The sequence below is a fragment of the Medicago sativa genome, chromosome 5 (genome assembly GCF_051527215.1).
Source record: "Medicago sativa cultivar Bolivia chromosome 5, Bolivia_mono, whole genome shotgun sequence".
Lineage (NCBI taxonomy): Eukaryota > Viridiplantae > Streptophyta > Magnoliopsida > Fabales > Fabaceae > Medicago > Medicago sativa.
Genome location: NC_140753.1, coordinates 24,089,575 through 24,102,908, shown reverse-complemented (window position 1 = coordinate 24,102,908; position 13,334 = coordinate 24,089,575). Strand labels below are relative to the sequence as shown.

At 33.2% G+C, this 13,334-nt stretch overlaps 1 protein-coding gene across 10 annotated transcripts; it reads left to right on the top strand.

Moving 5' to 3' along the window:
• Positions 1–4,150: 4,150 nt before the first annotated feature.
• On the top strand, positions 4,151–11,855 carry LOC146921189 (uncharacterized). Of its 10 annotated transcripts, none has more exons than XR_015012036.1 (6): positions 4,151–4,391; positions 4,584–4,664; positions 6,951–6,992; positions 10,122–10,180; positions 11,077–11,390; positions 11,472–11,855. XR_015012036.1 is itself a non-coding variant. In XM_085714603.1 (6 exons), the coding sequence occupies exons 3-4, from the start codon at positions 8,878–8,880 to the stop codon at positions 10,137–10,139; spliced, it is 729 nt and encodes a 242-aa protein (XP_085570729.1). In that variant the 5' UTR covers positions 4,151–4,391; positions 4,584–4,664; positions 6,951–8,877; the 3' UTR covers positions 10,140–10,180; positions 11,077–11,390; positions 11,472–11,855. The 10 variants fall into 10 exon arrangements, 6 of the variants coding, with proteins under 6 accessions (XP_085570729.1, XP_085570730.1, XP_085570726.1 ...); XR_015012037.1 differs by having other exon boundaries at positions 10,482–11,390; XR_015012038.1 differs by having other exon boundaries at positions 6,951–7,096.
• Positions 11,856–13,334: the final 1,479 nt, after the last annotated feature.

Genomic DNA, 13,334 nt, shown 5'->3' with positions numbered 1-13,334 from the left:
GGGTGGTTAGAGGTGGTGGAAAGAGTTTGTTATGGAGGTTGGAGGTGGTGGATACGGTTAGGGAGAAGAGAAAAGAGAGAAGATTTTTCTTCTCTCAATTTTTTATGATTTTTTGTGAATTTTTGCAAATGATTGGATCCCCCTTGACTCTTTGACCATGGCCCCCCTTTATAGGTTAGCTCCTTGACCTTGGACCAATTGGAGTGTGACATGTGGCACCTGAAAATGAATTGGACTAAACAGAGACTAAATGACTAAAAATTAAACATAGAACGACTAAAAATGTATTTAAACTAAAATTGGGTAAAAAAGTAATTTGAAATAAACGTAAAGTGAAACCAAAACTAAAATCAACAAAAGGACTAAAATGAACCAACTACACAAATGAGGTACTTCAAAGTAACCTCTCTCTGTCAAATTTTATTGTGAAATGACCAAAATGCCCCTAGGGACTAAACTGACTCAAAATGTCTCAGATGCAATTTTGAAATGGGTTTTAACATGGAATTAAAGCAAGAGTTTATTCAGACCAATTGAAAAGACTCAGAGACAATTTTTTAGAGATTAAACAGAGTTTTAACACTGGAAATGACTAAAATGCCCCTAGGGGCTAAACTGACTCAAAATGACTCAGATGCAATTTTTTAAATGGATTTTAACATGGAATTGAAACAAGGATCTATACAAACAACTTGAAATGACTCAAACAATTTTCAAGGACTAAAATGAGTTTGAATGCCGGAAATGACTAAAATACCCTTTTGTTATGAATTTTGCAAATAATATTGAAATAAAGTGCAGAGAAACATGCAATTGATCAAAGACAACTTCAAAATGACTTGATATGCAAGAAAAACATTTGGATGGTTTTAAATGCAAGAAAACATAGACAAATACACAGTTGAAAAGATTTTTAAAGCTAAATTGGGAGATAAAGCAGGGTAGAATATCAATGTAAAACAATAGCAAATTGGCACTCTTTCAAGAGTAATAGACATATATCAAAGATGGAAAAAATATTTTGAGCAAGTATTTTTAGGTCCAAAATTAGGGTATAACAAACACGACCCTATATTTATATATCTTAATAAGCATTATAATGTTAAAATTAATGAAAACATGTATTCAATCCCAGATCCCAAAAATCATAAGCAAAAGTAACTAATAATATGTAGTTTTTGTTTATGAAACTAGGGGCACTATGTTATTTGTATTATAAGAATGAAAAGAGAAAAAAAAACACAAATGCTTGGTGTTGAACTTGAACTAGGGACATCAACGTTAGAGCAAAATGGTCTCGCCACTAGACCAAAGCATTCTATTTTATTTATTTTGAATTATAACATATATATAATATAATATATGCTATGTATAAAAAAAATAAAAATAAAAAGATCTGGGCTGGGTTGGTGTGGCAATAGCCACACCCAACCTCAATCAGGCCCGTCCCTGGTGATAAACAAAAGGACACTTCAACTCTTAGTACTATCATATTAAAATAATAATTACGTACAATTAAAAAGTAATTCTCTTCATATAAAAAAAATAAATCTTCATGTCAACAGTGTTGTCAATATCAATGTTACTCCTCACCACCATTATTTCAGCTCTTGTGATATCACATCTTACTCCTTTTTTCTCTCGTCTTCATTTTTTTGCTCAACAGATCTCTTTTGTTCATAGATATTTTTCAAGCACCAAGTTATTGTCTCTTAACCGAGCAAACCGGCCCGATATGTCCACCAACTGACTAAACCGTGCAAGGAATCGGTCGAAGATGGGTGGCCTTTTTCTGTCATCGGTTATTTTCGGTTTTACTATTTACGGCCAGAACCCGCCCAAGCCCGACCGGTGCTCAGCCCTATGATTTACCCTATATTTTCTCATTCTCTGTTCATTTTGATTTTATATATTACTTTTCAATTGATGATATGTATAATGGGAATCCGGTAAATACCAAACAATCTTATTTATCCTCTTATGATTTGAATGTACATCATAAATACTTAAAATTGTTAGAAGTTACAATTATTCTCATTTTATTTTATTTTCCTCTTGAATTCGTAGATTTTAATTTGTTTACGGTTTAATGTACCTTCAACCATAGTGATGTCCTTCAACCATAGTGATGTTTATGTGAGTACAGATCGATATGAAGTAGTTTTTAGTTAGACCTAAAATAATTAGTTCAAATCATAAAAGTGTACCATTATAATCATTTTAAAAGTTAAATTTATGTACAATCAACCATTTTAAATGTGAAACAGATAAATTATATTTTGAATTCCACCGGGAAGTCTATTTTCTTAAAAGGTTGCCTGTAATTTGACAAGTTTGGTGGATATAAGAAATGGTTGGATTGTGGAAAAAGACCATGAGCAACATATCTTTGTGCCGACCATGGCAACATATCTTTGTGCCATCTATGATTTAACGATACAATAACATCTATCTATTTGTTTATTCCAGTTACCAATTATCGATATATGATTGTTGATTGGTAAACCAAGATCTGCAGGTTCCTTTAATTAGCTTATCCAATGATAAGATGAAATCACATTCAAAAACTTAATAAGAAAATTGATATTAACTATTATTAAACCAACAATCACAATGTATATATTGAGTTAAAAAAAATACTATCTTGATAATGGGTAGCTAAATTAATACTTATCATATTGTCCATACAAATTGTCCTAGAACTTGCTCAAATTGGAATGGACAAAAACAATTAAAGAGAGCATAATACGTTTTAGTTAATTGTCTTGTCAAACTAGGATGATAAATTTACTGTTCTTAGAGTTTGGAATTGGAAGATCTCGTAATAAGTAGCCACTGTCTTTGAAATATGACCAAAAAAAAAAGGATAACATGGTCAAAAGAAGTTGAAAGGGGAGAGATGTGCGATGGGAGAGAAGAAGGACATGCGGCAGAGAAGGAAGAAAGGACAATTAGACGAGGGGTGGAACATGCAAGGTAGAAATGTTGAAGAGGAAGGCATATTAAAATCAAAGACTTGAAGCGTAAAGAGGCAATTTAGTTTTAAAATCTCATCTTCTCTTATGAATCAAGCACGAGTTAAGATTTTTTAATCTCATTCCCTTCCCTCATCTTCCCTCTTTTAAACCAAGCATATATTTAATTGAAATATCTATCATCCCTTCGCTTCCCTCCATTAAATTCTCTCATCTCTATTAAACCAGTTTGACCCTAAAAAGAATGAAAGGTTCGAAAGCCTGGAAGGTTTGAATAATCCTTTCCTCTTCCACCAATCAACCAGATTCGACCCCATTTTTAACTAATACTTTATAAAATAATCTCGAACCTTTTATATGAAGTAGCATTATCATCTTAATTATTGTGAACTTATATTTTAGTAGAAATAAAATATTAACATCTTTTTATTTAAAAACAGTGTATGAAGCAGAAGAGGGATAAAGTCGTCACTCAATTGACAGAGGATGACAGTGCCGGCGAGAAGGTGAGAGATGGGCACCTTGCAACTATGAATGATGAGAAAGAGGTCGATGTGTTGTTTCAAAGAAAGGAGGATGCGCTTGAGATTTGTTATTCATTAAACAAATGTTTTATGTTAGCTTTTTAATCTCAGCCCTTGGTTTTATTTTTCCCACGTGTCACACATCTATGACTTAAAATGGGGTAAATTGAGAAAACCTAAATGGAGCAATGATGGACTTGCAGAAGTGATTGAAATTTGCAAAAAGACATGTCTTTTCTGAATTTTACAGTGGCATCAGATGCTTCTAATGGATTCCGGCGCTAAACACTCATCAACAACATCTCAACTATGTTGAATCTAATATTAGAGATTGCATTAATTTTAATATTTTTTTTCATAGTTTATGATTTTTGCTTGATAGACATGAGGCTAACTATTATCTAACTCAATACTCTCTTCATAATTTTGACTTAATGTGGATTGAAGAGACCCTACTTTATATTTTTGCAATCTTAACTTTTGATTTATTGTGAAACTTTTGTTAATGAAATTTTATTCAACGTAAAAAATAAAAATAAATATAATAGGTGGATCCAACGGTGGTTTTTAGAATGTAAATGAGATGGGTGTGTGAAATAATTAGATGGATCCAACGGTGGTTATCAAGCCTAAAAAAGTGGATCTGATGATATAGTTGCATAGATCTTGTCGAAGAGAGAGAAAGTACTTGCCGTCCTTTTGTGTTCAGAAAGACAAGTTAACCTAAGAGACTTCGGCTTCGAGTTATCCTCCTACTTTAGTTGTCTTCTCAAGTTTTTTTTTTTTTTTTTCCTTTCTCATAGTAACAGATTTTGATTATAAACCAAAGACTTCCATAATTTTTGTTCTTCTTTCTCCTCCAAGACGTCTCACAGATCTATGATTGTGCAAGGTTTTTTTTTTTCTTCTGAATTTCTTCAATAAACTGTTTCTCTTTGTTTTGGTCTGACAACCAGATTTTGAACCTATCTGTTCTTAAGATTATACGATGAATTATTACTGATCTTTTATGGTAGGGGACTATTAGATGTCTTTTTGGATGAATTATTCAAATCTTGATTTCATTTGTATATCGTATATGCAGATTTTGAAGCATGGGTTGCCGGAGAGATGACCTTGTTTCACCAACTAAGACCAGTGAAACAATTTTATGGCCATATTCAAGGTAAGTTTATCTTTATTTATGTTGAAATATGCTCCTTTAAGATTTGTTTAAATTGATTGAATGAAGTGGAGTGGCATAAATTAAATTCTCTTATTTCATATGTATTCTGTTCCGCTACTCAATATCTTCATACCTTAATGCATACTGTGTCATGAAAAAATTGGATTTGTTTTGACTTTTGCACTTGCATTCAAATGTTTTTTTTTCGTTTGACCACTTTTTTGAATTGTGTATCGTGTATATATATATCATTTTTAAACGTCAAGATACTTCAAAACATCCTTAATTCAATAAAAATCAAACATAAAGCCTATTGTTAGGTTCAACAACACAACAATGATCCTGTGTGATATCACATACTCTCTTCCTTTTTGTCTGCCCATTACTGAATAATCGAAGAACAATATAATGGAACAGAGCAGAGGAACAGAGTAAGATAGCAAAAAACAGAGAGATAAGGAAACTGAGATATATATAGAAACAAAGTAGGTTCTGCGAAGTTGTAAACAGAGAAATAAATCATTGAGTCGTGGGGTATTGGAAAGTATTGGAAACATTACAAGTTACGGGAAAGGTAAAAATTTCATTCCCTTAGTAACCAATAATGCTACTTTATTCGAAAAAAGAATAAGAAGGAGCGCTGGTAAACAGAAAACTAAATTGAACAATAAAAAAAAACCCTATAAACAAAACAGTATCGCACTATACAGAGGAGTATCACTATACAGCCAATATGGCGGCGATACAGTCACGATACAAGGTGTGGTAAGATACGTATTGGTGAAGGGTGTTTTCTATTGTATTGCGATATCTATCGTAAGTATCGTACGGTACAAGGTGTTTTGGGATACAAAGTAAGATGCGTACTGAAGAGTGTTTTCATATTGTATGTATGGTAGGATACTTACTACACTGCTTAGATGATTTTTGTTATAGGTGTTATAAAGTCTCATTTACAAATTTTACTTTTGTCTTGGTGTCGAGGTAGGGGTGATGTTCAATAATCGTCACTATAGTTATTGTCGAGTAAAAATGACAAGGGGGGAAAATAGTAGAAAAAAGTTTATATGAGCTATAAATTTTTGAAGAAAATATTATGTTTTAATTCTGCATAATAATTTGAGGGTAAGAATGAAATAAAAAAGTTATAACTCCTTGTGATAGTCATCATAGTAAACAAAGTAATTAACCAATGTCAACATTGTTTACGAGTTAAGCAAAATATAAGCAAAAAAAGGTCATATCAAATTTAACTGACTTCAGAAGCACATTGCCTTCAGAAGATGCAATCAATAAAAGGTCATATCAAAACATAAACCCAGCTGCAACATGGCAGACAGATGCAATCAATAAAAGGTCATATCAAATTTAACTGACTTCAGAAGCACATTGCCTTATCCAATTCCAACGAGCTGCCATTCATAAATGCCTCTGTAAAAAGGAAAAAAAAGTGAGATCAAGATAATTGTGTTCAAGAAATCAAGTGAGATTAATAATATCAAATGTTAATCTCACTGCCAAACACTCCATAAAACTAAAACAAAAGGGAAATATTAAAAATCTGCAAAATGTGAACAACAACTAGATCTATTACTTAGACAAATATATACACAAAGGTACTTTAGGCTTATGTTATTAAGGGACAATCAACTCATTGTATACATTAATTGCTATTAATGCTAGAACTAGAAGTTCATATCAGATGCAACAACATAGTCTTCCCAATCTCAAATAGATAATTAAAAACTAGAGTAGTGAACACAATTAAAAACTCAAACTCAATGTTGTTTTCCAATAGAAAGAATATCGGGTTGACATTTAAATTCTTTAATGAAAAGATGGAATTGTTTGATAGATTAAACCCTCAGCCTCATGCACTTATATTCAATAGTTCACAATTAAGATCCCTTAATTATAAGGATAACAACAAGTACTAATATCATAAAGATGTAAATATAATATCTGTACAATAGAAAACTAAATCAAGGCAAAGTCTCAACAAATATAAATGATTACAGTGATTCAATTAATTTACTCGAAGAATGCAGACATGAATCTACCCCATTATGAAACACATCCACAAATGTACAACCTCAAACTCACTAAACATTAATGAATCACCACACATCCTTGTAGAAAATGTTTATCAAAACAACACTCGTATTTATATGTTAATATGCAGTTTAAGATTCTATTTATCTCTAGATGCTATGATATCCTGCATTCCTAATTTGTGATTTTAAATCTAATACATTGTATGCTAAATGGTATTTTTTTCACCTACAGGGTCTTGAAGGCATTGTAAAAACCTTCACGCGGTTTACCCAGGTCAGCTTTAGTCTCTCTGCCGTCTGTCATTGTTATTGGTGGCGGAAAGCCAAAATCTGTCTTAAAGCACTATGGCTCCAACACTGCCGATATTTGCCAACACTGTAGGTCATAATAGAATGATTTCTTATACTAAATAACATATTTCTAGGTTTTTTTCTGTTTCTCCTTTGGGCCTCCACTCTTAATTGGCCCATTCACACACCCAAAACCCTTGGGTGTGTTTGGTTTGGAAGAGAATTTGGGAAGGGAGAAAGAGATGTTATCATATTTTAAAAAGAAAACATCCTTGAGTTTAGGACAACATATAATTTATGATTAAATAAAAAACCAATCCTATGAGAAACTTTTTAATTTTCTTCCCTCTTCTCACTTTAGGAGAGAAAACAAACGGAATGGGACCCACCACTTATTCTTATCTTTTCTTAATGTCTATTCTTGCCGTCTCCAACTTCTCTTCTATATCCCTCTCTCCTCTATTTCTCTCAAACCAAACAAAGGCTTAGTGATTCTTTTAACACATAAACCTAATATCATAACTACATGGAATTTAGAACAGGATTAGTATCATAACAGGAATCATTTATTAGAACTAGAAAGAATTGATTATAGTGATTAACTTAATTTACTCAAAGAATGCAGACATAAATGTACACTGTTATGAAACTCATCCACAAATGTACAACCTCAAACTCACTAAACATCAAGGAATCACCAAACATCCTTGTAGAAAATGTTTATCAAAACAACACTCATATTCATGTGTATGATAGAAACCACATGCCAGTACCCCTCAAGAATAGACAAAACACTAAAAATTTACAACATCTTTAGATTCATGTTACCTTAAAACCAACATGTAAGTAACAGCCTTCAATTATACAAAATCACGACTAGAAATATTCATTTAAGCAACAAATTAATAGAACAGAGAAATAGCTAAAACAAATACAAGCAGAAATTTTATCAATTATATTGCCATATACATGCTAACATATACAAACATGAGTAATAAGAACCCAATAAGTCAACTAAAAATCAAGAACAAATAAAATCAACAGCAAAAAAACAAGAACAAAGAAAATCAACAGCAAAATCCTTATACAGAAAATGCAAAACAACGTCGAAAAAACGTAGAGAGAGATAGAGACATTGCAATGTACTATTGTGGTGTCGTCCCCAAACAAAATTGAGAGGGTTGAAGTTGAGTTGACGCGATTCGCGAACGCTCGAGTTAGAGAGAAAACACAGGAGTCTTGGGATGAATCAATTTAAGTTCTTAATTTGGAATTTGAGGCTAGGGTTCTAGAGTAATTTTCAATATGGAGTTTTTCAATTAAAAACTTTCGGAGAGCTTAATTAGGTTGTCTAAATATTCAGGAACTCCAGATTTGAAGGTGTTGTTCTATCTCCTACTTTGTTTTCTATTATTTATTTTTCAAATAGTGTTAGGTATCCGGTGGTATTGTTAGGGTAACTGCTGATGCAGTCAGTTATTTTAATATATAGTTATTTAGGAGCAGTTAGCATTTTGTATAATATGCAGTATTTGTGTTGATTAGGAGCAGTTAGGCAGTTTATGCAGTAATTTGTATTGATTAGGAGCGGTTACAGGCAGTTTATGCCCTTAGTTTGTATAAATAAGGCCATTTGGCCACAACAGTAGGGAAATTCAAAATTGTTCAATTAGGAACCTTATTGGTTTTGGGCAGAGAGAGAAATGTCTCTTCTCTGAGGAGCTTTTGCTCTGGGATTACAGAGGGATAATCTTCTGTAATATTTTCTTTTCAATCAATAATACTATTTCTTTTGATTCTCTTTAATTTGGGTTCCTATCAATTGGTCCGACCTACCGGATACGAGAAGGAAACCAGTGTTATCGGAGATGGATGGAATATGGACTTTGAAGTATAAACTATCACAATTTACTGGGACAGATCCTGCTGGATGGATCACAAGGGCTGAAATGTTCTTTGCAGATAATGAAATTCACTCATGTGATAAGTTGCAGTGGGCTTTCACGAGTATGGAGGATGAAGAAGCGTTGTTGTGGTTTTATTCTTGGTGCCAAGAGAACCCAGATGCTGACTGGAAGTCATTTTCTATGGCCATGATTAGAGAATTTGGAGCACAGATGGAGCACTCAACAGATAAACAAATGGTGCAAAATCATGATCAAGAATCAGAACCAAAACTGTGGAAGATGACAGAAAAACACGATGAACCAGTATTAGAGAAGACCATCAACGATGGAGAAGGAAGGTACGTCAATGAAATTTCACCTTCATCGGAAAAGGTTGTTGATGCTAAAATGGAGAACATTCAAACAAAGAAGAGTCGCAAGGATAATAGAATTGAGGGAAGAGCATTGAACGAGAAAGGGACAGATGAAGAAACGAAAGCAAGAAGAAAATCTTACATGACAGTTAGAAAAAGAGAGCAAGAGGGTCGGGTTTACCCACAACCTCCGCTGGAGCCATTCCCTCTGAATTTGAAAGAAAGGAGTTGCAAATATAAAACTTTGTATGTGGCTTGGTTGTTTGAAGGGGGCTTGTCAAGGTTCCAACAATGGGATCCTGGGGGCAAAAAAATTCAAGTTAGTTTCTTTAACTCGGCCTTGAGGACAATAGCGGTCGGTAATGTTAGGTATCCGGTGGTATTGTGGGTAACTGCTGATGCAGTCAGTTATTTTAATATATAGTTATTTAGGAGCAGTTAGCATTTTGTATAATATGCAGTATTTGTGTTGATTAGGAGCAGTTAGGCAGTTTATGCAGTAATTTGTATTGATTAGGAGCGGTTACAGGCAGTTTATGCCCTTAGTTTGTATAAATAAGGCCATTTGGCCACAACAGTAGGGAAATTCAAAATTGTTCAATTAGGAACCTTATTGGTTTTGGGCAGAGAGAGAAATGTCTCTTCTCTGAGGAGCTTTTGCTCTGGGATTACAGAGGGATAATCTTCTGTAATATTTTCTTTTCAATCAATAATACTATTTCTTTTGATTCTCTTTAATTTGGGTTCCTATCAAATAGTGACAAGTTTGACTGCCTTTATATGTTAATATGCAGTTTAAGATAGTATTTATCTCTATATGTCGATGCTAAATGATATTGTTTTCACCCACAGGGTCTTTTAAGGCATTGAAGAAAACTTTCATGCGAGAAACCTACACGGGCTTTAGACAGGTCAGTTATATTCTCTCTTTGCTCACCGTCGGTATTATTGAATTGTGGACCATGGCGGAAAGCCATAATCCTTCATAAAACGCTATGGCGCCGCCATGGCTGGTACTTTACAACACTGCTCCCTGTCCTGCCTCTCCCTTCACTTTCTCGAAAGAAAATAATAAAATGAAGAGGAAAATTGGAGCAGAAAAAATGTAGACTATTAATGTAAAAATAGGGCCTGCTAGTTTATAGTCTTATACTAGATAAATTATTGCCTGCTAGTTAATATTGATGTTATCCTCTGTGTTATCCTGTTTAGACAATGGTCTGGGATTTTATCCTGTATAGACGATGGAACGGTGCTAATTAGTAAGTATTAAGCTGGAGCAACATACACTTTCAGGGAGCTGCATGTGTTTGTCTAAATATTCAGGAACTCCAGATCTGAATGTGTTGTTTTATCTCGTACTTTGTTCACTAAATTAACTTAGGAGTTTACAAAAACAAGGCGTCATGCCTCATTTACATAAGTATTGCTATGTCTGTTCCAAGCAGAGTTTAAATCAGTTTAGCCAACTTTAACTTTTATTACCACATCTTCATTTCATGTGCATTTTAATATAGGTTTGTGTACTGATATGTTCAACCAATCCTTTAGTTGCAGATTGTAGCTAGAAACCTGGTATTGTTGAAAGAGTTCATTTTATGACTATATTAGACAAACATTTAAATGCTATGAATAGACACAGATTAGATGACAATTGAGAGGGTACCTGTGCTCAATTGAACTCTAATTTCCATTTCACTCCAAGTCGAGCCATACCAGTTTGCTTATTGAACTTTGCCTGCCATTTTAGTTTTTGTTGCAGCTCTTTTGGCAGTTGCTTCTTAACAAACTTTATTGTTCCCTGCAGCTCTTCTGGAAGGTTGTCAAGACAAACCTTGGTTGCATGTTTCCACTCCTGAGGCAATTTCCACTTGTCAGGCAATTTCCACTGACTCAGTGCCTTAATCTCAACTTCTGCTTTAACATACTGTTTAGCGCTAACAGAAAGTTTGCCATTAAAAGCTGCCCCAAGTCTTCTTAATTGAAGCTTCCACACGTTGTCTGCTTGGGTATGGCTATGTTCGGCTTTAATCTTGAGCCTATATTTGGAATTAATTTTACCGTTCACTGCCAACAAAATCCCTTTTGGTTTCCTGTACAAGACCACCAAAACAGTTTCAGGTATATGTGAAAAGAAATGCATATTTATAACATACTGTTTCTTCTAACTAAATGTTCTTACACATAAACCCCTCCTTTCAGGAAAGGCAAATCCACCAATGCTGATGCAACCATGGTGGTGGTGGTTGCGAAATTGAAACCCAAACGTGCGTCAAGAGTAGTGCCATAGTGGAGTCGACCCATCAATGCAAAACTTCTCAAGGCTTCTCCATAGTTATAGTAGTTTGCTAACACAGAACATGGATATGAGAAGTCTTCAAGATGGTATTCAGCACCTACACCCTAATGTTAAAAAAAAAAAAAGTATAAATGTATGTAAACAAATAATTGAATTTTGTAATTTAACGTTATCACTAACATATTCCTTAGGTCCTGCTTGTAGTTTGAAATTTGGGTTGAACTTAAGCTGATTGAAGTAGCAGTTTGCTTTGTTTCCAAATTCAAAATGGGTTCCAAAGTTTCCAATCTGCCCACATGAACAAACCATAAATTATACTATATCTTAATGTCAGATTATAGTATATTGTACTATTAATTAATGTACTAAATAACTAACCATGAAAAGCAACGCTTCACCACCCAATTCATAGTCAACTTTCTTTCGCTTCTTTCCAATAATCAAATCTGTAAAGAAAAATTTATCAAAATCATAAATTAATTATCAATCAAAGAAAAATTTGTCAAAATCATAATATAATTACCAATCAGTGATTAAAGTTTGAAATTATTAAATACCTTTCACACCAAGTGCCATTGTCATCCAATGCATCTTCACCAGTGTCCAAATCATCTTGCAACGATGAGAATTGAGATTAGGGTTGATTTGGGGGTAGAGTGAATAGTACGAGTGTTTGATTTGGAATAGAGTGAATAGTACGATAACGAGGGTTTGGGGGGTAAAATGGAACTTTAGCTTAGAGTGAATAGTACGATAACGAGGGTTTGGGGGGTAAAATGGAACTTTAGCTTATTTATTACAAGCCGAGATTTCTTTCAGTGTATTTTTACTTCCTCCTTTGAATATCGTTTTCCTTATTTTGAGAAAAATGTTCAACTTTTTTTCCTTTTCATTAATGCATTTCTATATAATACAATGTGATATTTTGAAAAATCATCAATTATTTATTATTATACCGTATTTTTTTTTTTTTTTGGTGTTGGTAATTCGGTCTCAAGGGAAATAGAGTTTTTGTAATTCAGAGTTTGATTGAAAAGTAAATAAAGTCCGCAAAAAAATTGTTCCACCTAAAAATCAAACAAAAATTCTCCTAAATAATTCATTCTTGGTAGAGCTAATAACCATTTGAGCTAAATTGCTTGGTTACACTTTTAAGTTCTTTAAAAGCATAGTAGTGCAATTAGGTAATTTAACCTTTAATAATTAGGACACATGTTAATGATTCCATAAGTGTTTATTGAAAAAAGTTTTTTTTTTTTTAAACTTGAATTTTCCAAAAGTTTTAGCATTAATTAGGGCGTGTTTGTTTCAAGTTTACCAAATTTATTCTTAGGAATAACATCGCTTGGAATATATAGATGTAAATTTTATTACAAGGTATTTAGAAAAAAGATGTTTGGTTAACATTATAATATTCCAAGGAACCTTAAAACTAGGGATTATAATAGGTAGTTATACATGATTTTATTCCCATCTTCATGGGAACTTTATTCCCACCTTTTTCTTTGGGAAATTTTTTCTATTCCCATGAACGTTTTATACCCTGGAATAAAATTTAGTAAACTTGTAACAAACACAGGCATGCATATTTCTATCTTTTTATTCCTGGGAATCTACGAATATATGATTTTATTTCCAGGAATCTACAATTATAACTTGAAACAAACACACCCTTAGTTTTATTGAAAATGAGTAAGACTGAAAAATTGACAAGTTACACCTTAAACCGTCTAAACAACGATTAATTAAAAACACAAATCCAAACT

Coding starts and splice junctions, on each gene's coding strand:
- LOC146921189 (XM_085714599.1), top strand. CDS start 8,878: ATGGATGGAATATGGACTTTGAAGTATAAACTATCACAATTTACTGGG.